Below are 26,842 nucleotides of genomic sequence, written 5' to 3' on the forward strand. Positions count from 1 at the left end.
ACACACACTCACACACGCACGCGCGCACGTCGTGTTCTCTTCCTGGGTTGTGTTGTAAGGAAGTGATTGAGTCCTGCGGTGTGATAAGGCTGAAGTTTTAATGAAAGTCTGAGATGAGCAGGCGTGAAAAGAACCCTGCTGCTGGATCGACTCCTTCAAATATCGGACGCTGGTGTGTTTGCGTGCGTGTGTGAGTACACAACAGAGCGCACCAGGCGGGAGGAGGTTGTCATGGTAAGGCAGCAGTGGAATTTTTTTACAGTCCTTTGAAGATTTGTTATCAGCTCTAAACTCGTTTGACTGGCTCTTTGTTTATGTCTTCTTTAAAGCTTTGAGTTGTTTTTTTTGTTTCTATTCAAAGTCATGTCTTCTATTTTATGTTATTATTTTTTTTCCTTCAGTGGACCTCAGCATGTGTCACTGTGGTTTCTGGCTCGTCACATCAGGGTGGCTTAACCTTCACTGGCTAAATTAATAGGTGGAGATGAGCTGGCGCAGAGGATGGGGACTGGGAGGAAGGATGAGCTGTTTAGCGCTTAAGTGTGTTAGTCTGACCTAACACACTTTGTTGTCAGGTCATCTTAACCGACAGACGTTGCAACTACAACGAATTTTGTCAATATATAAAAAACTTAAAGCAATTTTTTATTCTGCTACTTTTATTTCAAACCTAATGGTTATAAATACGTTAAGAACTATTGCTATGTTCTTATAAAACATGTTTTTTACTCATTTGCATAGATGAATAAATGCTTAAGAGCTGTTTTGTACTTCTGGCGTGGCTTGGGCCAAAATTAGATGATCACACTGTTAATTTTGAGTTTCACAGCAAGTTTAAGCCAAAAATGTGTAACTTGATTTAATTTGTTTAAATGTAAAACCGAAAAGAAAAAGGAGTATCTTCTGGTTTCACAGCATGACCATCCATGTTTGTGTGAATGTACAACTAATATTTCTAGACTGTGAAATTTGACTTTGTTAGCCTGGGAAAAGTGTTGTAGGATTAGCTCAGCCAACTAACCATCAGTATGCAGCAGCAGGTGGGGGAGGGGCATATCTGTGATGCTCTAATACTTTGAACATCTGTTTTCAAAAAATAAAAATACAATTGGTTTCTGGAAAGCCTCTCAAAGAGCAAAGCAGATCTGAACAGATGAATGAACATCAAGTTTTTTTGCCTGGTGGAAGAAGTAGAGCTCATTTCTTCCACAGTACCACTGCTTCAGAACATCTTTTATTTTTTCTTGTCAAATATATTTTTAAACAACCAGTTGTACAATTCTAAATGAGATGTTTCTCCCAAAGTAAACATTATACATAACACTGAGCAAACTTCAACACGTGTAAGAGGCATATGGTTTGTATCAGGTCATTCCCAGTGCTATTTCATCTCTTTTGCTTTGCTGTTATTTCCATTGCTTGATTGTTATGAAACCTACGAAAGAAATGCTTTGTTTCTTTGAGGAGCTTGTGATGTCTTGCAAAATCTATTGAAATGAAAATCTTGTGTGTGTTTTGGTATTGGTATGGTAGTTGGCTCAGACATCTGAAACAGAATTTCACTGGCTCGTTATGGTTTGTGAGTGACGGTTACCACAGGTGAGCGGCCTTCCTGTAAACGTGCTCGGCCATCCGTCGCACTTTGCCAGCACACTCACGCTGCGATAAGCGACAAATGTTGAACACTGTTGGTCGACAGAGATGCGGGACGCCAGTTGTGTCCATTCTTGGTGCGCAGTGCTGCGCAACGCTGTGCTGTGAGGCTGAATGTAGCAGGTTGCAGACAGTGAGGGCCAAGCAGTTGCTGACATGCTGAGATGCAGTTGTCTCTCTCTGAAGCGACGCCTTTACAGCTCAATACCAGCAGAAGATGGAGGACAGACAAAAGGGTTGACTCATTCCTTCCGTGCTCCTGTCATTGCCTTCTCATTGTCCCCGATGCTGAAATTTCCCTCTTATCACCTTTTTACAGCAGTCTTCTGACACGCTGTCAGGGAGTCGCAGCGCCGACCCTCCAGGTAGTCTCACGGGAGGTCCATGCCTAATTAACTGGCAGCCTTTTGACATCATTTAAAGCGTGTGGCCACCCGCTCTCTGGGCTGGGTTACCATTGTGTTTTTTGGCCTCCTTGCTTCCTCCTCAACTCTTAACACTTATTATTTAACCATTTAGCCAGAGCAAATAAAGAAATGCTGGAACAGGCCTTGAATAGCATTTGGTTAGCTCTCCTACGTCGTGGCAGCTCCAGGCTGGTCTCAGTAAAAGAACTCTGGCTCTTCCTGTTGGTGGGTCAGGTTTAAGTGTGATGTCAGTTTGGGTTTGTGGGTTCATCTTTTGCATTAACCTTTGGGAGACCACCTGTCTTGTTTCACACCAGGCCTGGTCGAACAGTTTAGGGTGTTGAGAAGGAGAAGTGATTGATCATTGGTGGTCTGTGCTTTCTTTTTCACCTCTGGATGCTGTCTTCAACTGGAAGTGTGACTGCCCACAGCAGATGAAGACAGGCCATGTCACAAACATGCAGGCTCACTCTTATGTGTTTCAGTGAGCTTTAGCAAATTACTGGAAGTGAGCATTGGGCCTTACTGTCCAGCTGTTGGGCTCAGCAGAGGAGGGATTTTTAGAAATTTGTGTAATATATCACTGGGGTTGCTGTCAGCTCAACTCCTTGGTGTTTTTTTTTTTTTTTGACACCAAATGTTCTCAGTCAGCATTTTTCAAATTTTTCTTGACATAATTTTACTCACTAGAAAACAAAACAAAACTCTGATGAAAATAAACAAAATCTATTTAATTCCTGAAATCAAGTCAATTTTAGTATGGAACAAAAATAAACAGTCAATACAGAGCATTTTTTTCAAAGTTTTTTTTTTGTTTTTAAGCTAAAACTAGCCATTCAAACCTACAGAGCCCCCTAGGGGACATGGGGAAATTTTTTTTTCTTTTTCGTCCCCTCGCAATACTTTTGCGTCCCCTAGCAAAACAAAAGGTTTTGCGAAGGGAATGCAAAAGAAAAAAGAATTCCCCATGTCCCCTAGGGGGCTCCGTACAAACCGACTTGGCACTAGCGGACACAGATTTGTCACACTTGTTGCATAAATCGTCAATTGCCATGATTTATGTAACTTTTGATCAAATTTTCAGCCACAGCACCACTTGATTATATAGTCAGATGTATAGAATCAAGAACTCCCTAAAATAGAACCTGTCTGACATAACAATGTGAAACATTAATGATGAACAACAAAGCAAATCCCAGTTAAAAAAGAATCAGAAAAGAATGAAGAACAAATTCATTCATTATAATTAAGAAATCATGAATTTTCTGCCATAACATCCTGAAGAACACTATCTGGTTATTACTTTATGAGGATTATTAATGTCCATAGAACACCAGCAAGTCCACCTCTTAACTGCTCAAGCAACCCTCAAAAACAATGTGCAGGTTTGGAAAGGACCAGGATAAATCTGAACCTAACCTGATTGAGATACTATGACTTGCCCTTAATCAGACAATTTATGCTCCATAACCCTCCAAAATGGTTGACTTGGGGAATTCTGCAAGGTGGAACAACATACCTTCACGAAAAGGCAAAACATTTGTTGGTAATTGTCACAATTGCTTGATGGCAGTTAGTGCTGCCAAGCTTTGCACAACCACTTACAGAATTAGATTTAGGGAGCAAGTTTTTTATTTTGGCAGGCTGGTTCTTTTAGTTTGTTACCCTTTTTAATGACGTAACTTGAAAGATGCATTTGTATCGACTCAAGACTATCTGATATTGAAACTTGTTCAGTGATGTGAGCCATGTTAGTAGAACAAAAAAGTAAAAATAAAATAAATTTATAAGGAATTGTTTTTTCTAAGCACCGTTTTGAAACTGGACAAGGAAAAAAACAAAACTTCAAAAAGGTACAATGTTGATGTTGGCCCTTTGTCTCTGATTCTTACTTTCAGTTCTCCCAGCTCACCTTCTTTTGTTAAAAAAAATCCAAGCATCGCATCAGTGAACAGCTGAGGCGATCCTTCTGTTCGTGCTTCACATGAACAGTCTTTTGATATTTTGATAGTTTGTTGTTAGACCTGTATTTACAGCACAAAGTGACCTACTGTGTCTACGAAAAAAGCCTCGCTTGTGATCTGTTATCTTTGTGATGCATCAGAGACTTGTCACGCTGGCGCTCTCCAAAGGCGCTGGGCTGCTGGGCCTGGCTGCTGCACAGTCTGTGTGTCTGCAGCCTTGCGTAGCAATCTATTGCGCGCTGATGATCTCCCTTTGCTTTCGCAGTAAATGCTGTTTTTTTGTTATCATTAATGAATATACAGGTATGTCTGTCTGGTTTGGGCATACTTTTATACTTTCCTAAACTGATGCCTGTTTCTGCTTGCTGTGTTAATTTTCTTTTCCCATCATCGGTTGTGGCAGATAATATTTCGGTACTTTTAGAATTTTTTAATTTCTATTTGTATTACTTGTAATTATTTCTAATAAAGTGTCAAGATCGAACCGTGGTGTCACAGTCTCCGTCAGTTTTTCCACTTGTTTTTTCTTTTGCAACTTAAATTTTTTCTATTTTTCACAAAACTGAGAATGTGAGCAGATTGTTCCGAATCAGCTGCAGCTGTCTGATTGACCTTTTTGACAGACACTGTTGCAGTAATCAATTTGACTAAAGTGTTTAAGATTTTTCTACCTTTGGATAAACAGTTTAAAACATAAAAACAGCAAAAAAATCCAGCATGGTCTTGAGGAACTCATCCTCAAAACCATGTTGGAACATTAGTCATTTAAACCTGGACATGTTGGATATAAAACTGACTTTGACATTGTATTTATGTGTTTCTGAATCACTGTGGTTCTACTACAGCCTGCTTTTATGCAGACGTCATTGAATATTTGATTAACAAATTATTTGATTTAGAAGTTCTGGTATCGGCTGTCCTTTAAATTCTGACATTGTGATCACAGCCTAAAAATATTGGATTGAATCATCTATGATTTTCTCTGATGCTTGTGACTTATCTGTTAGTTTTTAAATTTGTTTGTTTTTTTACTTTTAAGAATCATTGACACTAACTTCCACCATAGCTGTGGGGAAAAAATAGTGCTTCAATTTTCTCTGTTGAAAATGTTTAGCGTTTTCCTTCTGGGAGGTGGCATCCTGTAATATCGCCGCAATGATTCCATCTGCCTGTGCAGATTGGGGAACATGGTTTTATCTATACTGCTTTAGAATAATTGATGTAAATTTTTTGCATGGTGTCATTGGTGGCTTTCTGCTGGGGTCTGTCGGTTTCTTTGGCTGAGACCTAGTGACCTATGCTTTTTAAAGCATGTCTGACAAATGCAAGTCCTGTGATGTGGCTTCATGTTGACATGACTTCTGATCCATCTCACAGACTCTAATTTAGCGCTACGGAACCCACAGTGAATGCACATTAGCTCAACATTATAAATTGAGCAAAGCTTACTACTCCATGGTCTAAGCTGAACAGGCTGTGCTGACAAATACCAAAACCTTGTTGGCGACTTTAGTTCTGTCTCTTTGTCCTCTGTTGTCTCTCACGAGGTAAACGCCACGGCCCGAGGGTCGGAGACTTGAGGAATTACAGACTGTGCTAGAAAATTAGAAAGACAAGTTTAAAGACAGGAAGACTCGGATGACGCCATCGCCGTTTCACTCCCATTAGTGGGGAGCTCTGGAAACAAGGGGACTGGAAGGGGGGGGGGAGTGCAGAAAAGAAGGGAGGCAACTTAAGGGGTGAAGAAATGTGAAGAAAGAATGGTGGAAAGAGGAGAAAGAGACAGAGAGAGGGAAATGAATAGAAAGAGGCCATTAATTTAGTGCTGTGGGAGGGATCTGAAGCTTACTGAGCTCTCCCTGCCAGGCCCTCCTGGGTTGACTGATGCCTTTGTGAAGAGGCCAGGAACCACACACGCACATACACACAGACACACACACACACACGCACACCCTCACACACATACTCCAAGAACTTTGGGTTGTGGCCGGCCAGTTTCAGCTAAACTGACACTCAAACACACACAGATGGTCATTAATAGACTTCAAAGTGAGAGCAAAACGGGGAAACTTTTATTTGTTCCATCTCATGGTCTCGCGTCGCTGTGATGTGTGTGATCATGTGGTGTTTTTTTTTTTTTGTTGTTGTTGTTGCTGTGGCTAAGTGTGCATTTGGCTTTTTTATCATTTCGGGAGAAACTGTTCAATTTCTACACATGCAAAACTGCAACACCATCACATGTTTATTGCTTATTACACAATTGCTGTTTGTTTATAGATTTGCTGTACTTGGAAATGGGGCATACACTGAATTTGACAGATTTTTCAGGATTTTTCATTGTATGCTTTCAACAGATACAGTCCTATTGACAACTAACCATAAAATCTCAAGCATTCAAATTGGAAATATATCTAAAACTTCATCACCTAGAAACAAAATCCTCCTGATGTTGTACACTAGAAAGAACTTTTAGTTATCCTTTGTTTTACGCATTGATAATTTATATTGGTCATCTGAGTGATTTATAGTCTGATTTAAATTTGCAACACTGAAAGCTCATTAATGATTAACACTTATGTCATTGTAAGCCATCCGTAATGTCCTACTTTTTTTGTTGTTTTGCAATGATTAAGCTTAAGACGAAAAAACAAGTCTGTAAATCACCAAGTGCTGCTTTTCATCTTGTCTCAGAAGGCAAATCATCTGGAAAAGCATCTGTACCATCCACATGTATTGTCACTTTGTGTATGTCATAATGCTGACAGTTAATTCATAGGGTGTCTGTCAGTTATCTTTTTCTGCAGTGTTGCGTAGCAGATTAGTGGAAGCTTCCTTATGCTTTAGTGTTGGTCAGTACTTCTAAAAGTTTGTACCGCAACTGTCAGTATTGACAAGGCAAGTCAATAACATCCTTATCTTCAAAATAAGAGTTTCAACACACTGTCAAATGTGAAGCATTCACTGTCTTGGTCAGAGCTTGTATTGACAGGCCTTTCACCTATTTTATGTGTTTGGATAGTTAGGATTCAATCAGGGTTGGACAGTCTGTTGTAGGACAGACTGACAAATATACTGCGAGATCTCTGGTTACAATTCCTTAGAGAGTTACATCTGTAATTCAAATAAAACCAACCTCTTTGCTGTTATACTTGTGTTGAAGACTTTTTCTGTAACTGGATTCAGATTTAAGTGTTAACTTTTAATACTTATGGTGCAGCTCCATGAAAAGCACACACTCTAAAGAGACTTCTTTACCAACATAAATCAAATTTTATACTAGATCAGAAAAAGAAAACATTTTAATTTCTATATTTGATTTAGTAATTTCTTTGATTAAAGCAAGGACTCGTTGCTCATCGATTGATTTACCAGATAAAGTCTTGCACTTTCAGAGAAATATCTGCAAGAGAAATGTTTTATGCTCAAAGCATCAATTCATAAAAGCACCTGTGATTTTCTTCAGAAATTTCTAAACGCTGATGCCATAAATCAGGATGTTATGAACCTCTGCAGAGTTATTAAATTGTTTACTGCTTCAGATATGAACACGTGGAATGGGGAGAGGAGGGTAAAAATCAATTTTTACAATCTGTTTTATTTAGATTCACTGTCATCTTGTAACTTTAAACATCTTTGACGTCTGTTGCTTTCTGCAACCCTTTGTTTTATGCATTGTGGTTTACAGAGCAGTGTCAAACTGTTGAGAAATGATGACCAAAGCCAACGATTCGGATCCCCAGTTTATGTCACAGGAACTATAACCTTTATTTCTGGTCTTTTGCAGGTGTTCAGGGGAGTGCTGACTGTTCGTGCGGGAGGAACCACTTCACATGTGCGGTCAGCGCGTTTGGGGAGTGTACCTGCATTCCGGCCCAGTGGCAGTGTGACGGAGACAATGATTGCGGGGACCACAGCGATGAGGACGGATGCAGTGAGTTTTTGCTTGTGGTTGAACATTCTCTTCTAAATGGGTTCAACTTAAGTCCTGGTGTACGCCTAATTTCCTAGTTCCTCTCTTTCTCATGTCTGCTTTTTCGCTCTGTGAGCTTTATTTTGGGGAGTGTCATTTATGTCCTGTATGAACATCTGCTGCCACGAGACTCTGTCCAACTGGCTAAATGTTACATTACTGTGTAAAATACATGTTTATAACAGTTGGGATGTCTTGGCCAACAGTTATTGCTCTCCAAACAGTTCTTTATGATGTGAATATTGCACATAATAAGCTTACATTGATGATGTATTTGCAATATTCTGGGCTCTCTCTCTTGCAGCCCTTGCTGCAGCACCCTCAGCATAAAATATCAAAGTAGGATGAGGTGATTATATATTGGACTGAAATGCAGCAAAAATAAGATTAGTTGGTGTTGGCTAGTTTTATTCTGTTAAAATGAATTCTGTATTTATTTTTGATCATCTTTAGAACAGAACGTACAGGACGTTTTGACAAAGTATTGGACAGATATTTGTTTTTTGGCAGACTGGTTGATTGGTGGCACATACCCAGTGTAATTTTCTCAGAAACAAAGAGATGAAACTAATATTTCCACAAAATTTTAATGGTAGGGATGTTGTACACCACAAATTTGGAAATATCTCCCACAGTTGTGGTTTCTATGTGCTAAATTGAAGCTTCCTTTCTTGTATTGCTTCTGCTTTTTCTCCCCCACCCTTAACCAAGATCCCCCGAGACGCTTTCATGATTTTAGCAGCTGTTAAAAAAACTCAAAAAGTCCAGTTCTTTTTTTTTTCTTTCTTTTTTTTTTTTTTGCAACAAATTACCTAAATATCTGCATTTTAAAGTGCATGTGGAAGATTTTGTCTAATCTTCCAGGAATTAAACATGATCAAAGCTTTTTAGATAATGTTTAGTACCAGGCAAATTTTGATTACTATGCAAATTAACAATAAAATGGAAATGAGAAGAACCCCAATACTGTTTTTAATGATAAATTCACTTATAATATTTGGTATAATTTGAAATTAAATTTGAAATATTTATGACGCGACCTGCGATTCTCTTTGGAACATTATGTACTGGGCCCTTGAGCAAGGCATTAAACTACCTCAAGACGTGGCTATTCTTGGCAGCCGCCTGACTTTTTAAATTGGCTGTGGATATGAAAGTGTGCTCAGTCGTTTTTCTTGCATAGCGTAAAAAAAAAAAAAAAAAACTAACAAAAATATGGAAATTGACCTGATATTGATCCAATCTTTCCCCAGTAAAACTCTGAATGGCTGACTAGTTTGGAAGGTACCATTTCTAAGAGAGATTGTGTATGCACAAAATGCACACAAAAACAAATGCTTGAGTGACTTCTGGCACCAGATGCATTTTGGCTGGAGGGGAGTCTTGGCAGCAGAGGGAGACGGGAGTATTTTCTTGCAGAGCATGTCAGTTTGTCAAGTGGAGGAGATCTTCGGTGCTCTTCTTTTGCTCTTCTGTGTAACGATGGGAAACGTCGATGCGAGGGCCTTTTTTGTTCTCGTCGCTGCTCGCTCTTTGAGCAGGAGGGTAGATGCTGCCCTTTTTTTGTTGGGCACTTTCTCAACCTCTTTCAGAGGTTTGTGGATCAGTATTCAATCTCCATCACTCTTCTTCTGTCATATTAAGCTTGTTAGGATTTAGCAGAGAGAATGCTAAGTGTTATTGATCTCTGGCCAGTTGAATGTTTAGTGAGTCCGATTGCCACGTATTGATTTGCAGTGCGTTACTTATTTAAAGAGACACATGGAAGCAGCTGACAGATATCGGAGCATCTACCTAGACCTTCCTAATCCATTAGTACTGTAAGATCGATTCCCTGCTTTATCGCTCTGTGGTCGGACGATCACTCGCTTGGATGACTCCAGTCAATCTTGTAACAGCAGTCCTCATGTTGAAGGCATTTATTCTGTTTCTCAGTAATGCTGTTTGATCACAGCAGTGTACCCATCAGAATTTATTATATTTATTGTTGCAGTTGTAAAACTGAAAAAAAATAAATAAATGTTTCAGAAAGTTTTGCCAACACTGAAAAACAATTGAAGAAATTGGTGATGACTATATACTATAATCTGCGTGTAGATTTTATTTATTTATTTATTTTTTTTCATGGACAAAATCTTGAGCTCATTCAGACTGGAACCATTAGTAGTTTCCATTTTAATGGCCAATTTACTCAGTAAAACTTTTGGCTTTCAGGTGGTCTTTTGTTGTTAAGTAGATTGTGAGATTGTAGGGTTCTTGGCTTTTGATATATAAAAAAATTCCCTTCTCACCCACCGCGGGTGGTTCTTATCCTCTGAGCTCGGGTCCTCTACCAGAGGCCTGGGAGCTTGAGGGTTCTGCGCAGTATCTTGGCTGTGCCAAGGACTGCACATTTCTGGACTGAGATGTCTGATGTTGTTCCTGGGATCTGTTGTAGCCACTGCTCCAGTTTGGGGGTTACTGCCCCGAGGGCCCCGATGACCACAGGCACCACTGTGGTCTTCACCTTCCAGGCCCTCTCCAGTTCTTCCCTGAGGCCCTGGTATTTCTCCAGTTTCTCGTGCTCCTTTTTCCTGATGTTGCAGTCGCTGGTATTGCTACATCTACCACAACGGCTTTCCTCTGTTGTTTATCCACTACGACAATGTTGGTTGGTTCGCCATTACCATTTTGTCTGTCTGGATCTGGAAGTCCCACAGGATCTTAGCTCTGGCGTTCTCCACCACCTTTGGGGGTGTTTCCCACTTTGATCTCGGGGTTTCCAGTCCATATTCTGCACAGATGTTTCTGTACACTATGCCTGCCACTTGGTTATGTCGCTCCATGTACGCTTTCCCTGCCAGTATCTTGCACCCTGCTGTGATGTGCTGGACTGTCTCAGGGGCCTCCTTGCACAACCTACACCTTGGGTCTTGTCTGGTGTGGTAGATCTGGGCCTCTATTGCTCTGGTGTTTAGGGCCTGTTCCTGGGCGGCCAGGATGAGGGCCTCTGTGCTGTCCTTGAGTCCAGCTTTTTCCAGCCATTGGTAGGATTTACTGATATCAGCCACTTGGGTTATTTGCTGGTGGTACATCCCATGTAGGGGTTTGTCCTCCCATGATGGTATCTCTGGCACCTCAACCTCCGTTCCCTGTTGTCTGAGACATTCACTGAACACATTGTCTATATATATATATGTATGTATATATATATATATATATATATATATATATATATATATATATATATATATATATATATATATATATATATATATAATAAATAAAAAACAAATAATATAATCTTTGAATTCATGAATAACATGTTCACTGAAGTGGTGTATATTTGCAGGTGATTTTTATTTTTTAAGTTAAATTTAATTTCCTGCTAACTGACAGATCAGGTCGACGCTAAAATTATTTTGCGTTCTGAAAATGAAAGAGATTGCTTGTGCTATTCAATGCAAAAACATTGCAGAGCACAGAAAATGAATATTTGAGTAAACCCCTTCTATCGCACTGATTGAATTAACTGAGTCCAATCGTGAAGAGTTGAATTTTATAGTTTTCAGGAAGGTTCTGTAAAAACATCGAAGAATTGAATTTTCGAAGGTGCAGCTTCAGTTCAGAGGATAGAGTGATTTTCCTCAAGGCTGATCGGCAAAGTTGTGTGACCGTGAGAATATCCAATCACAATGAACACACACAGGGAAGCACAGAGGGCCGTGTCTTTTCTGCTGAATCGAAGCAGTGTAGTGCGTGGCATCCAGACTTTTTTTGAACTTTAATGTGTTTATCATTTATACCAATTTACCAATTTCCAGACAGAGTTCAACTGTCTTGAAACAGAGAGCAGGAATGCGTGTTTGTGTGTGTTGAAGTAGGGAGGATGGGAGCAAAGGCTGACCATCTTTATGAAGCGATCTAATTACAATGTGGAAATCATGTGGAAATAGTGCAGTTTAAAGACGTGGTTTGCGTGCGTGTGTGCGTGTATGTGTTTGTGTTTGTGTTCTACCAGATAAAATTTCATAGCTGTAGAGACCGAAGATGGATTGGAAAAATAGGGTGATGAGGGTCTTCGAGGACTATTTAAAAATGTTCAACACGTTACTGTGTGTGTGTGTGTGTGTGCTTGCGTGTGCAAATGTACTTTAAGAATAGTGATCTGGAACAGTGATCATTAGCATACTCCATCTCACTCACAGCTCCTGGTGGGTGAGGAGGAAATGGACTTTGCAGCCATATGTTCTCCTCTTAAACCTCCTGTAACATCGGCCCTATTTGTACTGGACCACACTGGCTGCTGAGAGCTTTGCTTGATGGCCATAAATTTACCCTTTCAGGCAGACTATTTAAAGTTAAGGGTCCATACCAATGTGTTTCCAAGGTGTGCATCTTGGCTGCAATCCTTTTATTGTTGTAAAGAGAAGGAAAATAAACCAACACTTTTAGCTTTACGTTCTTGCTGATCTTCAGTATTATGTGTTAGTGCTGGGTATACTGTTAGCAACACTTTGACAGTATTGCAGTTAAAATAATTATTTACAATTAACTTAAACTAAGTACAAAAATATATTTTTTCTATTTTAACTTAAGCTAAATCCAAATAATGGCCGAATATGTTGCTTCTGAAGCTGGTTTGTTGAAGTTAGAAAATTAACATCAAAACATCGAGGTTGAGCTTTCTTCTATTCTCCGTCATGGAAAGATGTATTGTTTCCAGACTTCAGTACTTATTCATCTCAAGCACAAAGACAATTACAATGTTTAAACAGTAACAGTAAGTCTTGAAAATTTGAATATATCAAAATTACCTGTGCTTCACAATACTTCAGTCCAGATGTGAATAATCTGAGTGTTACAGATTTTAAGATGGAGAAGATTGAAGTTTGCTTTCTAAATAGGTATTGTGTATAAAAGTGTGAGGTCTCTGTATTTCAGAGTGAAACTTGGCATCTAATTTTGTAAAATGCAGAGTACCCATCGTAGTGTCATTAAAAATAAATTTGATGTGAAAGATGTAATAATTATGTTGTTTTTCTGAAAGGGCACACAGGTTGTAATCTGGTGCTAACTCCTCTGTATCTGCTGCCTCTGCATTCCTGTGACATCATCAGACTTCTCATTCAAGCAAAAGGTTTTTTTCTCTCTCTCCTTGATGGGCCGGTGTGTGCCAGAACAGGCAGCCTGAAACGCTTTCAGACTTTTTGTATTTACTTTCTCACCTTGTTCCAACAATCCAGCATTCACTTTGGTATTTAGGGATACAAAGACCAACCAAAATAAATAAATTGAAAAACTGTATAAAATATGAGCGCCTCATTAAACATTCAAGTTTCTGAAAGGATACACATATAAATAACACAAAGTTAATCGAAGTGTTTGGATTTCTTCGCCTCACTTGTCGAAACTCTCGTAACTAGGCTTCACACCTGAAGGACAGGAGGCTAATTAGCTTTGATGGAAGTTATTGAAGACATAACTCATGCAGTTCATCAAATATTTAAGGCCTTGCCATCTTTACATATTCTTTTTTTTTTTTTTCACAAATACAGCTGGATGGCATACAGGAGTGCCTTTTTATTTTTGACGGCTGGCCAAACACATGAGCTGTAAGAGACTTTGCTTTGAAGCTTTTCTTAATTAGAGGAGGACATGTTTATGTTCTTGGCAGTATGCACCACATCCATAAACCTCCACAAGGAGAATGAAGACTGCATGCTGCTTGCGTGTGTCTGGTATCTTATGAAATCACGGTGAGGGCTCTGGAGGCACAGGGAAGTGGAATGAGAGTGATGAAGGACAGAACGTTGTCTGGTTCATGTAATGGTTAGTGCTCTCAGCTAAATGTTTCACCACTGTCCTTATTCTGTTCTTGCTCAAACTGCTGTTTTATGTTGAAAGAGGACTTTTGGAAACACAAGCTTGAATGAGATCAGATGAATTCTTCATCTTTTTATCTCACTGTCCTGTATTCAGAAGACATATTGAGGAATATTGGTTTGAATCACCACTTATTTGAATTCAGACTGTCAGCTCTTTGGCCTGTACATTTGCATGGACTGAAGACATGACTGCAGAAGTGTGACCAGTTGCTTACCTCACACCAGAAAGCCATTAAAACATTGCTTCTCTTGCTGGAAGGGTGAAGTTTGTTGCTGTAACCTCCCCAAGGATTGATTAGTATTGGTATCTGATCCTTTTACTTAACCAAGACTTGTGCTAAAGGCAGTTCTGTGACAGAACTGGAATGATTTTCTACAGCCATAAAAGCTAGTGAAGTATGCCACATCAAATGCCTCTTCCAGTAAAGGATTGTTGTATTCTGAGTATGTGGGAGGTAACTCCATAAATCACAAATGTCTTTGTCACCATCCCTGCAAACACATTTCTCTTATCATCTTATTTTTTTCTGATCTAAACAACATTTTGTGTTTTTTGAAAGCTTCACTATCTTGCCCAGCTAATCTCTGATTACTATAAGCAATGCAAATGAGGGAAAACCGAGTATTTACAGCAGGATAAGTCAGAAATATAATATTGAAATATAAACAATGGTTTGGAACAAAGTTGGAAATGGATTCAGTCGAAAACACTGTAAGCGAGGAATATTTCTTCACATTGACCTAATCAAACTCCATACTAATCTGGCTTTTTTAAAGTTCAAGGTGTGTGTCTCTTTCTGAAAGAGACACACTTCTACATCTGCTGTCCTGTTTCTGTTTAACTTTCACTTTGTTGGAGAGAGCCATTGACTGACACATTACTGCAGATAATGTTAGGGTGTCTTATTAAAGGTGAGAGACACTTTGTCTAACCTTGTCTCTCTACCGGTTAAGAACCGATTGCAATATCTCAGTTATGATCAGTTCATCTGTTTAACTGTGTTTAAGAAAAGGTGCTAAAACTACAACTATAAATAACTTTGTTTTCTTTAACATTCAAAGTATCCCAGAACCAATGCTTCAGTATTCCTTGTTTCTGTTTTTAAGTCTCTGGTCTGGTCATCTTCTCATACACCCAGTCCAGTCGGTGGTGATTCAATCTGGGTTCAGTTCTGAGTCATTCCCATTGTCACCACATGTTAAATTGTCAAGTTGAGGGGTTACTGTGACATTGGTGACTAAGTAAAATTTTTTCATCCACTGGCATTATAAACTAATTTTGCGATTTTGCACTTTATAGCAATGAGGATCAAATTGGAATATTTATAATTAATTAGCATTTCTGAACTGACTTTGATATGCTGTATAAAATGGATGTTTTTTCTAGAAAGGTTTCTTGAGATTACATTTTTCTGGTATGAAAAACTCCCATGGTCTCATGCTCTGTCCCAGAGAGCCTTAGCAACATCAGGTTCATAAGTTTTTCACGTTAGGATCTTTAGGTGTAAACCCGGACTTGGTGCAAGTTTGCAACATTCTGCAGGTCAGATGTTGCAGCACCGAATCTGTTGGATATAATTTTGGTTGCATCTGCTGCCAGTGCAGTCAGAAATAGTTTCTGGGGCAAAATGGGTGTACTCATATTCCCATAGTGATGGATTTTAAGTTGGTGCAATTAATCTATCCAGACAGATGACTGGTGAGAGCAACAGATACAGATAAGACACTTTATTTGCTGATGTTTCACCTTCTCTTTCCTTCCTGCACATCCATCAGTTAATTTTTTTATTTATTTCTCTGTGCTTTTCACTTTCAGTGACATAGACTTATGGATTTTGTTTTTTACAATTATTTTAATAATCAGTTAATTTGATTATTCTGATGATTAGTAGATTAATTGGTTAAAATTAATCTATTAATGTAAGAAGGTAAAACTATGCCACTTTAGGAGTTTTGGCTAAAACAAATTTACAAAGTGTTTTAATCTTAAATGCAATATTTTTTGTACAGATTTTGGGCTTATTACTGCTATTAATGTTTTTTTTTTCCTCACCTTTTTGAGTTTGTATACTCCAAACAACAATTAATCATTTATTTATTTAGTTGACGATAATTTTAATAATATATTAATCATGATTAAGCCGATTAATCATTTCAGCCCTAGACACTTGTGTACTTTAGTGTTTGTGTCCATTTCTGCACTGGGTAGGATAATTTAATCAGTGATGACCTGAGATACTTTCTGCCCAGCAGGACTTTAAGTGGGAGCCTGGGTGGAAATGAGATGAAACGGAAGAGGAAATTCTCTGTCTTCTGTGATTTTTAAAAGCACCATGTGAGGTTTGGTTTTCTGTCAGCTCACAGACATCCGTGAGCTTTGGGAAATGAGTGTGTACTGAAGTCACATAAATGGCTTTCAGGTAAAGTGGGACATTTTCTACCGTTGTGAGTACTCTGCTTTCGATGCACCTCTGGACTTCTGTGAGGTGAAAGCAGGACTTGTTGGGTGTTAAATAAGAATGATGGAAACCTGTTTGAAATGCTGACTAACTCTATTTTGGACATGGTAACTCCGAATGTTCTGAAATCTCACAAATTTTCACCTCTTAACTGTGAAATCTGAATTAGAATTGTAACTAAAGATTTTCTTTGATGTAACTTTGAACTTTATACACTTACAATGCAGAAACGGACTTGGCAAGTGATATTTGTTTTTCAAATCTTCTGAACATTGGCACCTAACTATGTCTTGTATTCCTGGGAGGAACCAAACAAAAACCTAAATAAAAGCATCCAGACATTTAGATACATTAGGAGAGTATGACCACAGTTAAAATGGATTCTCACAGGTTCACACTCCAATGTGAACCATGAGAAAAGAAGCATACCCCCTCTGTCCTTTAATCCACCATCCTGCACTGTGGCAGCCAATCAGGAAGCAGCCGGGACCACGGGAGCTCAGCTGATCTAAAAGCAGGAGCGGAGAAGATTAGGACCCCATTCGCTCCTTCTCCATGTGTTGCTTCATCTTTTTCTCCCTCTGCCCTTGCATCCCTCTCTTCTTTGCCCTCGGACCACAGGAAACCCGAACAACCAACTCACTTTTCTTTTTCCCCAAGACTTTCTCATTTATTTCACACTGTGTGCTTGAATTTCTTCCTTCTTTTCATCTGTCCTTTTTCTTGCCTCTTTCTCCTTTTTGGTTGTTTCGCTTTTTGTTGCAACCTTCAACGTAGTTGTTTGGACACATTAGCATAATCCTCCCCTCCCCCGTCTGTTTCCCCGTCTAAAGGTTGCTCAGTGCTTTCCTCCGCCTCCTTCCTAAATATTTACTTCCTTCTCACTAAATTAGCTTGGGCACGCTTGTTCACATAGAAGAGGACATAAGAGGTTGATGGAGGACAAAGTGACAAACAAAAGCAGGACCAAGAGTTTTTTATTTTGACCAGACCTTTTTGCCTTAACCAGTGCAGTATATGCTTATGTAGGTTTCAAATGTGATCTAAGTGAATAAAACTGAAACTGTGGCCTACAGTAAATACAATCTTTTTACTGAGAAATGTGCCGTATGCATTTTTTTTTTACCTACCTTGAGTAAAAAGAGTGCTTCCACAGTACCAGGGCAATTACACAAAATGTAAATAATGATCCAATTGGTTTTCTTCAAATCATAAAGCCAACAATTGTTCATATTGCTTCTAAATTAGGATATTTTGGTAATTAAAATTAGGAGTGTTCTGGACACCATGTGTATTACTTTGATACAGTCTTCAGCAAAAATATTCAAATAAATATTTGTTAGATCTATTAAAGCAATATTAGGCAAAGCTTTCCAGTCAAACTTTGTTGCATACTTTGAGTAATGCAAGATAAACAAGCTTGTATTGATTGCTTATTTTATTGGGTTGTATACCCAAATAGAGAGCCCACTCTTAGCTGTTTTACAGACATGTCTTCTGTAGCTTACTGACCTTAAGAGCATTAGCCTAACACTTTTATTGAAGTTTCCACACCATAACTGCTCATGTTTTTTATGACCAGAAATATTTCTAAGCAAATAAATTAGCATTTCTTGTAACCAAGAAAAAATTCTAGCTTTCTAACCAACTAGGCAATAGAGCACTACTTTACAAGTAAAAGTGACTTTTTTTTGGATTCATCCCATGTTACAATGTTATCCTGATTCCATGCCACCTAAATGCTTACAGTCGAGTTTCTGCCTCATAGAGTACCGCTCACTTACACCTTATCAACCCCTTCTGATGAGCAGCAGCAGCAGGATTTGACAAACACCTAGAGAAACTGCATATCTGCTAAACTCATCATGGAAACTATCTCTCCGTCCAATGCTTCTAAGATCAGTTGTAAACGGGGTAATGGAGTAGAGTTGTTGTGATGACCTACTTAAGGCGGAGTATCAGAAAGATTTTGAGCTTCTTAAAGAGACAGACTTAATTTCATGGCATCAAATTACAAAGTCAATTTTCCTTGAAATTATATTTGATATAAACTGCATATTTATGACCACTTAAGGTAACATAATTACTTGATTGTGCTATAAAGTGGCACTATGCGATTGGAAGATGCATTCCACCACTTTCATTTCATGCTTCATAAGTTCCTATAGGTTACTTAAGCAGATTTAGAGATGAACATTTCATCCACATTTCATTGGATATAGTGGCATCAAAACCATGTCATCGTTGTCAGTTATATTTCTAAATGTACCTCTCATATTTATATTTATATTTGTACAAAACATTTTATTTATAGCACTTCAATATCATTCTCTGTCTATATCTTTGTACACCTGTTTATAAATATTTATATCCTGTATAACACTTCTGGATAGATGCAAACTACATTTTGTTGCTTTGTACATGTGACAATGCAATGATAATAAAGTTGAATTCTATTCTATTCTATTTGTTTCCAAATATGCCCTGAAAATAAATGCAGGCTGCTTGTGAGGGGTAGAAAATCTTTTCTGCCTTTGACAACACTGATATAATTGAAAAGCCAGATGACTTGCTGTAAACACACAGCATGTGGGGTTGCGGCTAGATTTTAGGGAGAACACGCAACTTTGGTGGGGGTTACCAGTTATGTGCTGCTAATTAGCCACATTTAATTAACAAACTAAAAAAAAACATTACTGCCTTTCTAAAAATAGAAGTTTTGTTTTGGTAAAGAAATAAAAAGTGAGTTTTTAAAACAGTCAATCCACCCATAATTTGCCTCAACCAATAAAATATGTGTCTCAGTTCTTCCTCCACTGACAAGTTCGTTGAGTTTGTGTTTTAGAAGCAGTGGAGCTCTTTTTTGTTGCGACTAAATGAACCTGTTTTCTGCCATGACACAGATTAATATGTTGGCTTTACCGAACTCTGACGGCCAACTCATTCATCTGATGTTTCACAACAAGACAGAGAACCACAGCTGTGTTTGCTTTAGTTGAATTGGTTTTAGTTTGCCACAGTTGACGTGTTTGCCTGTTTTATTTGCTTGAGCTCTTCTTGACTTGTCCTTTTGTATGAAATCAAAGCTGAACTTGAACACAGATTTGGTATTTTCAGGTCCTGTTGGCTAAGGGATAGTTATGCTCACACAAAAGGACATCTTCTGCATTCTTGAATAGATTAGCAAACATTTGAAACAAAAACAGATAATTGCCTGAGATTGTTTTTTTTTTTTTCTTGTTGAGTTTGGTCATAATTTACTAAGAATCTTTACAAAATCTTCAAAAAAAAAAAAAAACTTTTGAAAAGGACTGAGAAGATAATTAATCCAACTTTTAAAATTAAGTTCTAACTTTTATCTCTAGCTACAGTCAGGATGAGATTAGATCAATTTTATACATAAAATTGAATTGCTCTTGCCCAATAATGGGACAATACTGTTGTATTATGTGTTGATTACCATCTGTAGGTGGGTTTGCACTATCACGGGAAGTTATTGCTGGACAAATGACTTAATTTCAGCTTTGATATAAAATCCTAATAGTCTTATAATGTCATGATCAGAGTATTTACTGTCATTTAGGGTGGGTGGGCTCTGTAGATGACAGCACTTAAGTGCTACTTGTTAAAGTCCCTCAGCAGAAATTTGTCATGGCAACAAGCAAATCCTATAAACTTAATCTGTCACCACGGACAGAGTGCTTCTTGGGAAAATAATTCTGTTGCTAATATTTCAGATTGAGGGGTCTTGGGGAAAAAAAAGATTACATTTCAGAATTCATAAAAATTTTAATAAGGTGCAACAAGCAGATTGTTGTGCACTTTTTCTTGTTTTCCTTTTAGGCTCTGCATAGCTCACATATTAAGTTATATTACTCAACAACACAAAACATCATGTTTGCGCTTTTAATTATTTAGAAGCACAGATAATTAGAAGCACAAACCTGTCACATTAAACAGGATTATGCCAGGTCATATTCAAGCTACACACCTTATAGTGATACATGATGTAATTCAGATTTGGATAGGAATGACAGACAAACACTTGAAATATAGTCTCCTACCAAGTATTTCTTCCAATGCAGTCACATTGTTGCACTGTAGAGTTTGGACATTTGAGAGAATGGAAAACAAAAATGTCTTCCTTGTTGGCAGTTTAATCCAGGTGTTTTTGTTTTTTGCTGTTGTTCAATAAGTTCTCATCCACTCACAGTATGTCTCTAAAGTACACACAACATCCTGAAGAGAGAGCTTTGATCATAAGTACATATGTTTATGTACAATTAATGATGTGAAATTTTACAAGAATTGATTTGAAAAACATGAAGCTCTCCCTCTGATGCTGATAGTATGATTTGATATTTTGTGCAACTCCAGCTAAACCCTTTTCAAACTCCACTAAATTTGAAATGAAACAATTATACAAAGAATGTACGAGTTTGAATTGCATTTACTTATTTTGGTCTTCTTTGACTTGAGTTCTCATGTGCATAAAAAAGCAAGAAACACCCTAACAAGATCCAACAATTGTATTTTCTTTGTTTTCAAACAAACACACAAATTTTCCGTTTTCTAAGCAGCAGTGAGAATATTTTCCTGAATCTCATTCTGATCCCATTTAAAAACCTCATTTTGTGATAGTGGGCTGTAACCTTTTAACAGCTGTTAATAATAAATATAACCATCCATCTCATTTTATGTCACTGTCTCTCTCTGAATCTAAAACATGCTCAACTTGGGTGTGACATCCTTTTCAGATCTTAGATCTGATAAAAGGATGTAAGAAAATTTGTTTTTGAGGTCACCATTCCTGGTACAGTTTTTGTTAACCATACCAGGAATTGACTGTTTTTATAATGTTGGTAATGGTGGAGCTGTATATGAGCTGCTGGGTTCACTTTATGGAGTCATGGTGGTTTTAAAGAGCATATAAATGGTTAACTTTAACTATTTTATTATTGCAGTTCTAGAAAAAATATACAAAATGCTTTATTTCTTTTCAGACCAAAAGTTAAAATATTAAACAAATATGAATGTTAGCCTAATGTAATTACACTGGTATTATTAAACATCAATTGCAGTGGAGTAATGGCTAAGGCAGAGAAAATGATGTGAAAGACGATGAAGAGAGCTTGTCGCAAAGCTGCTGCTGGACACGGCGCCAAGAACAACTCTGCAGGCACAACCCCTTCACTCCAGCAGAGCGAAATATGTGCTGGCTACTGACCAGAGCTGCACAGGATCAGATAAGCCACCTCTGTCCGGATCAACTATGAGAGGGAAATTAATAGGGAGTGGAAGAAAAGAGACTGAAAAGGAATGGAGGGATAGAGAGGATTAGTTTGGGTTTGAGGAGAAACGAAGGAAATACTTTTAAAAAGGAACAAAAAAGAATCAAACTCTTGCAGTTTTAATCCATAAATATTTAAGCATTTATTGTGTTTTTAGTTTCCCAATTAGAAATGAACTACACATAATTTTCTAATTTTTATGAAAAATACCTTTACTTGCATTTTTGCGTTAATAATGGAAAGCTTCCTTTTTTATTTAATTCTTCAACATTGTGAACACATTACAACTTTTTATATTTGAAGATCTCTTTTCATCCCCTGAAGTCACATCTGTTATTTTTATCTCCTTCTCACTGTCTCTGATCCGTCCATCTTTCCACCCTCCTAGCCAGGGCGCTAAACGACGCCTAGGCAGATATATTGGTCCCATTAGAGCCACTTGATTCAGCTGCTCTGTAGTAAAGGCGAGGCCATTAACTCTGCTGTTCGAGGCCACTTAGAGATGAGCGCATTCATCTTCCTAAAGAACGACAGGCTCAAGCATATGTGCATCGAACATGTGCTTCCTTATCCAGACGGAAATGCACATAACAGGAAACTTGCAGAAATCTGAATTAGTTGATTTTAAAAATGACTAATGAAGAAGTTAAAGCACTTTGCAATGCACTTGTACCAAAACTGCAGCAGAATCTATGAAGAAAAACTAGAAGAGTTAATAATAATAAAAAAAAGTTTCATTCTGGCTGCAGAAGCCATAATTTTTTTTTGAAACATATTTCAAAGACAGGAAATGGGATCAATAAAATTTAAACCATTGCAATATAACACGGAATCGTGAAATTGAACGGTATCCAAGAAGCTGCAGAAATCACTAAAAATGCAGGAGAGGTTGTTTATCCTGGATGTTCCTCCTTCAGTATTTAGGCTGAAGAAAAACTGCTAAATTCACGCTTTGTTCAGAAATGTTTATAACCATGCTTTATGGAAATATTAGACTTTACAAAACCATAAGTCCTTATATTCCTCCACTGATGTCTATCAGCTTTGAAAAATGTATTATAAAAAGAATACAGTGGCTCCTAGTATTTGTGGGTCTGAAGGGACCACAACCGCCATCTAACAGCTAAAATCAGCAAATAAATGAGAGTCCTTTTAGTTGTTTCTATGTAACCAGTGAGTGTGTTAGTTGATGCCCCCGACCTGGAGGTTGATACCAGGGACTGTCCGGTTTTCTTTCGCTGGGTGTGCTGTGTATGTATCAGATAAAAAAGCCCTGTGATGATGGAACTTGCAGGTGTCTGCGCCTGTTTCTGTGGGAAATGCCATGGAATGCATGTGGGAATTCTGGAGCTCAGATGAGAAAAACCCACCAGTGAAGGTCAGTGTGTTTTTAGGCTGTCTGCGTGTGTGTGTGTGTGTGTGGGGGGGTGTGTGGTGTGTGTGTGTGTGTGTGGGGGGGTGTGTGTGTTCTGACACATGGAAACCAAGCAACCCTCGGGGGATAATTGTTCATAGGAAGTGTTTGGAAAAGGCCGTGGAGTGTGACAAGAAAAAAAAAAAACATTTTGTATGTTTGTGTTACCACATCACTTCAGAGTGTCATTCTAAACCATAAAATAGCAACATTGTTATTGTGAGATTCTTTCAAGTAACATAAAAGTAATGGCAAAATAATGCAAGGACACATTCTCAAAGAAGATCAACAAGTTTTAAATTCTAGTGAACATTTAACACTGATACTGGAAGACATTTTAAATATCCAAAATGAATAAAAAAGATAAAACTAATAAAATGGACACTGAAGTCTCTGTAAGCAAAAAGCTATTTGGAACCAAAGCACCAGTCTGAAGACTTCTATCCAGTTTTTAGAGAAAAAGGAAAAACGGAAAATCATGCAAACGGAAATTATTGAGCTTGTTTTAATTTTTCATACAATTTATTGTGAATGAACTGGAACGTTCTGCTTTTGATTTTGGGGTGACTATACAAGAACGTGGATGATACCGCTGTCTGATTAACTGAGAATCACAGGCAGGAAATGGAGCAGAGCTCTGTTTGTACACCTGCTGTGAAAATTTGCTGAGACATCATTAATCTGGATGTTGGTTCTTTATCTGAGGCTGTAAAGATTGTCACTTAATATTAGTCAGCAGTGGGTAAATTTGGTAAACAAACAAGACAGGTGGAGTGTATAGGAGTGTAAAGGCATTGCTGGATCTGCTGGGTAGGAAACAGAGGATAATATTAGTGTTTGGATGGCTCTTGTGAGTGAGATTTATGTGTGTGTCTCAGAAGTAAAGGAATGCAGCGGTAGTGAAAAGAGCACCGCTGAGCTGACCAGAATCTGTGCGATAAAGGAGATCAAAGCACCCAGAGACTTCTCTGGGCTTCCAGTTCGCTTCTCTCTGATCCACCCGGTTCCCCAAACGACCCAAACACTTTCTGGATCTGAATTAGTGAAATATTTATTTCCTTTGCATCTCTTTATCGCTCTGTTTGTGCTTAAGCAGTTTTGCTCTGGATGATTCTGAGCCTGTGGCAACATTTTTGTATGTATATTTGTAGAAGTAGCTGTGTTCGTGCTTATTACCTCAGCACTCTCTTCTGCAGATAAGCTGAATTATTTATTGGAATACCGAGTTGCAGCATTTCCCAGGTTTTGTTGGCTAAGGGCGTCACATTGCTGACGTCGAGTCCAACGTACATCCAAAATGTCGTGAGCGCCTTCAGTTTATCCAGAGTTGAGTGCAAGTGTTGAGACTTCACTCCCAGGCTTAGAGAATGCCCTCAGCATCTCAGCAGAAATTCTGCAGAGGATAATAAATTAGCAAATTTTACGTGTTTTGGAGTTCTACTAGCATCTCTGGGAAGCACTCCCAGCAACTATGAAATTTATTACGTTGAGCTTTTCAAAAGGATTTTTTTTATATACCTGGGAAGAACCTTTTACTGTAAGGCATTAAGTAAAACCCACAAAATAATTTTGACATTTAATTGTGAAAAGGTAAATGTACTCTGAGATATATGCTGAAAATATTTGTTGAATTAAATATTTAAACACGTTTTCACCATTTTATGAAAGAAGGTTAATCCAGTTGATCAAATATTTAAGCTTCAGTATCAAAATTTCTGGCACATTTTAAACACACACATATAACTTGGACTATTTGCCTGAAGTTTAAGGTGAAAATCTTAAAATTGTAGTAAAATGCTCAACTAAGTGGTTAAAAAAATTTATTTTTATTTTGTAGTCAAATATTATGATTTTAATAAAATATTATAGCCAGATAGTTTTCAACTTGAGTGATTTTGTTTGCTTTCAATGCATTTCTCATACCTCTGTGCTTTCTTTAATTTGAAACAAACTAGACTGTGTATCACTTTCCTCCCCAAAAAACTAGACATGCAATGATCAAAGATTTCAAGGTAAATTAAGATTGAATTAAGGTGTAACCAGCCAATTCATTTTTTGGACTATTTTCCCTCTTTTTCTACTTCTACATGATAAAAAGCAAAAGACAAAATCTTCTTTGCAAGTAATGGATTATAATCAAACTGTGTTCAATTTCTATTGAACTTTAAATGAGGTGGAGAAACAATGTCTTTATATAAGTCACCATTTAATTCTGCCACTGATGGTTTGGATTATGAATATTGTGGTCTATGCATCACCAGTGTTGGTTAGTGAAACGTTTAAAACTCAGAGGCAGTTTAGATTAGTCTGAAGTAGGATTTTGCTAAGAGGTTATGAGCAATCGATGCTTTACTTTAGATAACTGACTAACCTTGTTCATGTTGATGAAACGGAGATTAAACCTGAAGGACAGACACCAAATGGGTTTCCATCATCCTAAAACAACCCCTGTCTGAAAAATCAAAGTCTCTCTGATCAAAGTGAATGTAACAAATTAAATTCAGATAACACCTGAATCCAATCACCTTTTTTGCTAAACTACTTGGGACATTTCGACACAATTTTAAGTCGTAAACTCTTAAAAGTGATGTACAATTTTCAAAAGTCTTTACTTGAGAGAAGCCAACCACAAACTCTTATTGCCGAATAAATCTTGGCTGTTGCAGTTCAGATTTCTAATAGTTAACCTTTAGTAATGAAATTAATCCTTGAGCTGCCGGGAAGTAAAGAAAGGCTGCAGAAGTACAATTTCATGCACGTTTAGCCAAAGTGTCAGTGTGGCCATTAGACAGGCAGCTTCAACAAAATATTTCTGTAGGTGACTCAGATCTTTGTGTTAATAAAAGAGAAGCTCCCAGCCGGAAGTTCTTTGGTTACATCTGATACATTTTGTTCTCTTGTACTGATGTCATATCCCTTCAGGGTTATGTGGGTCAGTGGGGCTTTATTGTTCCCAAAAAGCAGAGCCTCGACCTAACCTACACACACACACACCTACACTCACATGCAGTTAATTCAGCCCCGCCTGTCTGCCTTGCTGGTTAACTGTCTGCATGACATCATACATTTTTCATATAGTCTGTCGCTTGGTCAATATTTCATATCAGTAATCGACAGGCAAGTGAGAGTCTACTGTAAAGTGGGGGTTGGTGCTCCTCTCCTCCTCCCTTCCCTGTTTCTCTGTCCCGCTCTGGCCTGTAATTTAATTAGCTCTGTCTGCAAATGACAAAGGGCCAGTCACTCTGGGTCAGCTTAGATATCCAGTAGCTGCACTTCGAGCGGATACGAAGTTAGGGAGGAATGCGCTGAGCTGAGCGCGCTGCGTTTAAAAAAAGGTGAAGATTGCGAGGGTCCAGTTCAGACTTTGGTTCTGAAAGAGCTGAGGTCAGACAGAATGATCCTGACTGCATTTAGACTGTTGGTGTCAAAGTTTGACACCAACCAAGACAGCCAGTGGCCCAATATGGCTCCTGACAGAGTGGTTGTCGCCATTGACTTTTTTGCTCTAAAAATGGGCTTGTTTCAGTCAGTAAAGAACAAAATGTTTTTAAGCAGTAAACATGTTGCTTACAATGACAAATCTCAAATTCAGACTATTCTATTGTGATTACAAGTGATAGACCAACATAATGTGGCTCATATTTGTGAACTAAAAAGAAAATGATGCGTAGTTTTCAGATTTCTTTTGGCAAATATAAAATTTTAAACGTGGTTTCTCTGTGTTCGGTTTTCTAGAGTCAGCACTTTGTAGGTGCACCTTGTGTTGTGATTTCAGTCCTTTTGGTTGTGTCTTTGAAAGTTTTGTTCATTTACTGAC

General features: G+C 38.1%; 1 protein-coding gene across 3 annotated transcripts in view; it reads left to right on the forward strand.

The window, feature by feature from the left end:
* The window catches only part of lrp4 (low density lipoprotein receptor-related protein 4), a 118,675-nt gene that overhangs the window by 46,821 nt on the left and 45,012 nt on the right, over positions 1–26,842 (forward strand). For all 3 annotated transcript variants that reach the window (XM_055036583.1, XM_055036584.1, XM_055036585.1), the window contains exon 2: positions 7,809–7,955. In XM_055036583.1, coding sequence (XP_054892558.1) covers positions 7,809–7,955 — 147 coding nt within the window. The remainder of the gene's footprint in view (positions 1–7,808; positions 7,956–26,842) is intronic.

Source organism: Poeciliopsis prolifica, unplaced genomic scaffold, assembly GCF_027474105.1.
Source record: "Poeciliopsis prolifica strain line A6 unplaced genomic scaffold, Auburn_PproV2 SCAFFOLD011, whole genome shotgun sequence".
Lineage (NCBI taxonomy): Eukaryota > Metazoa > Chordata > Actinopteri > Cyprinodontiformes > Poeciliidae > Poeciliopsis > Poeciliopsis prolifica.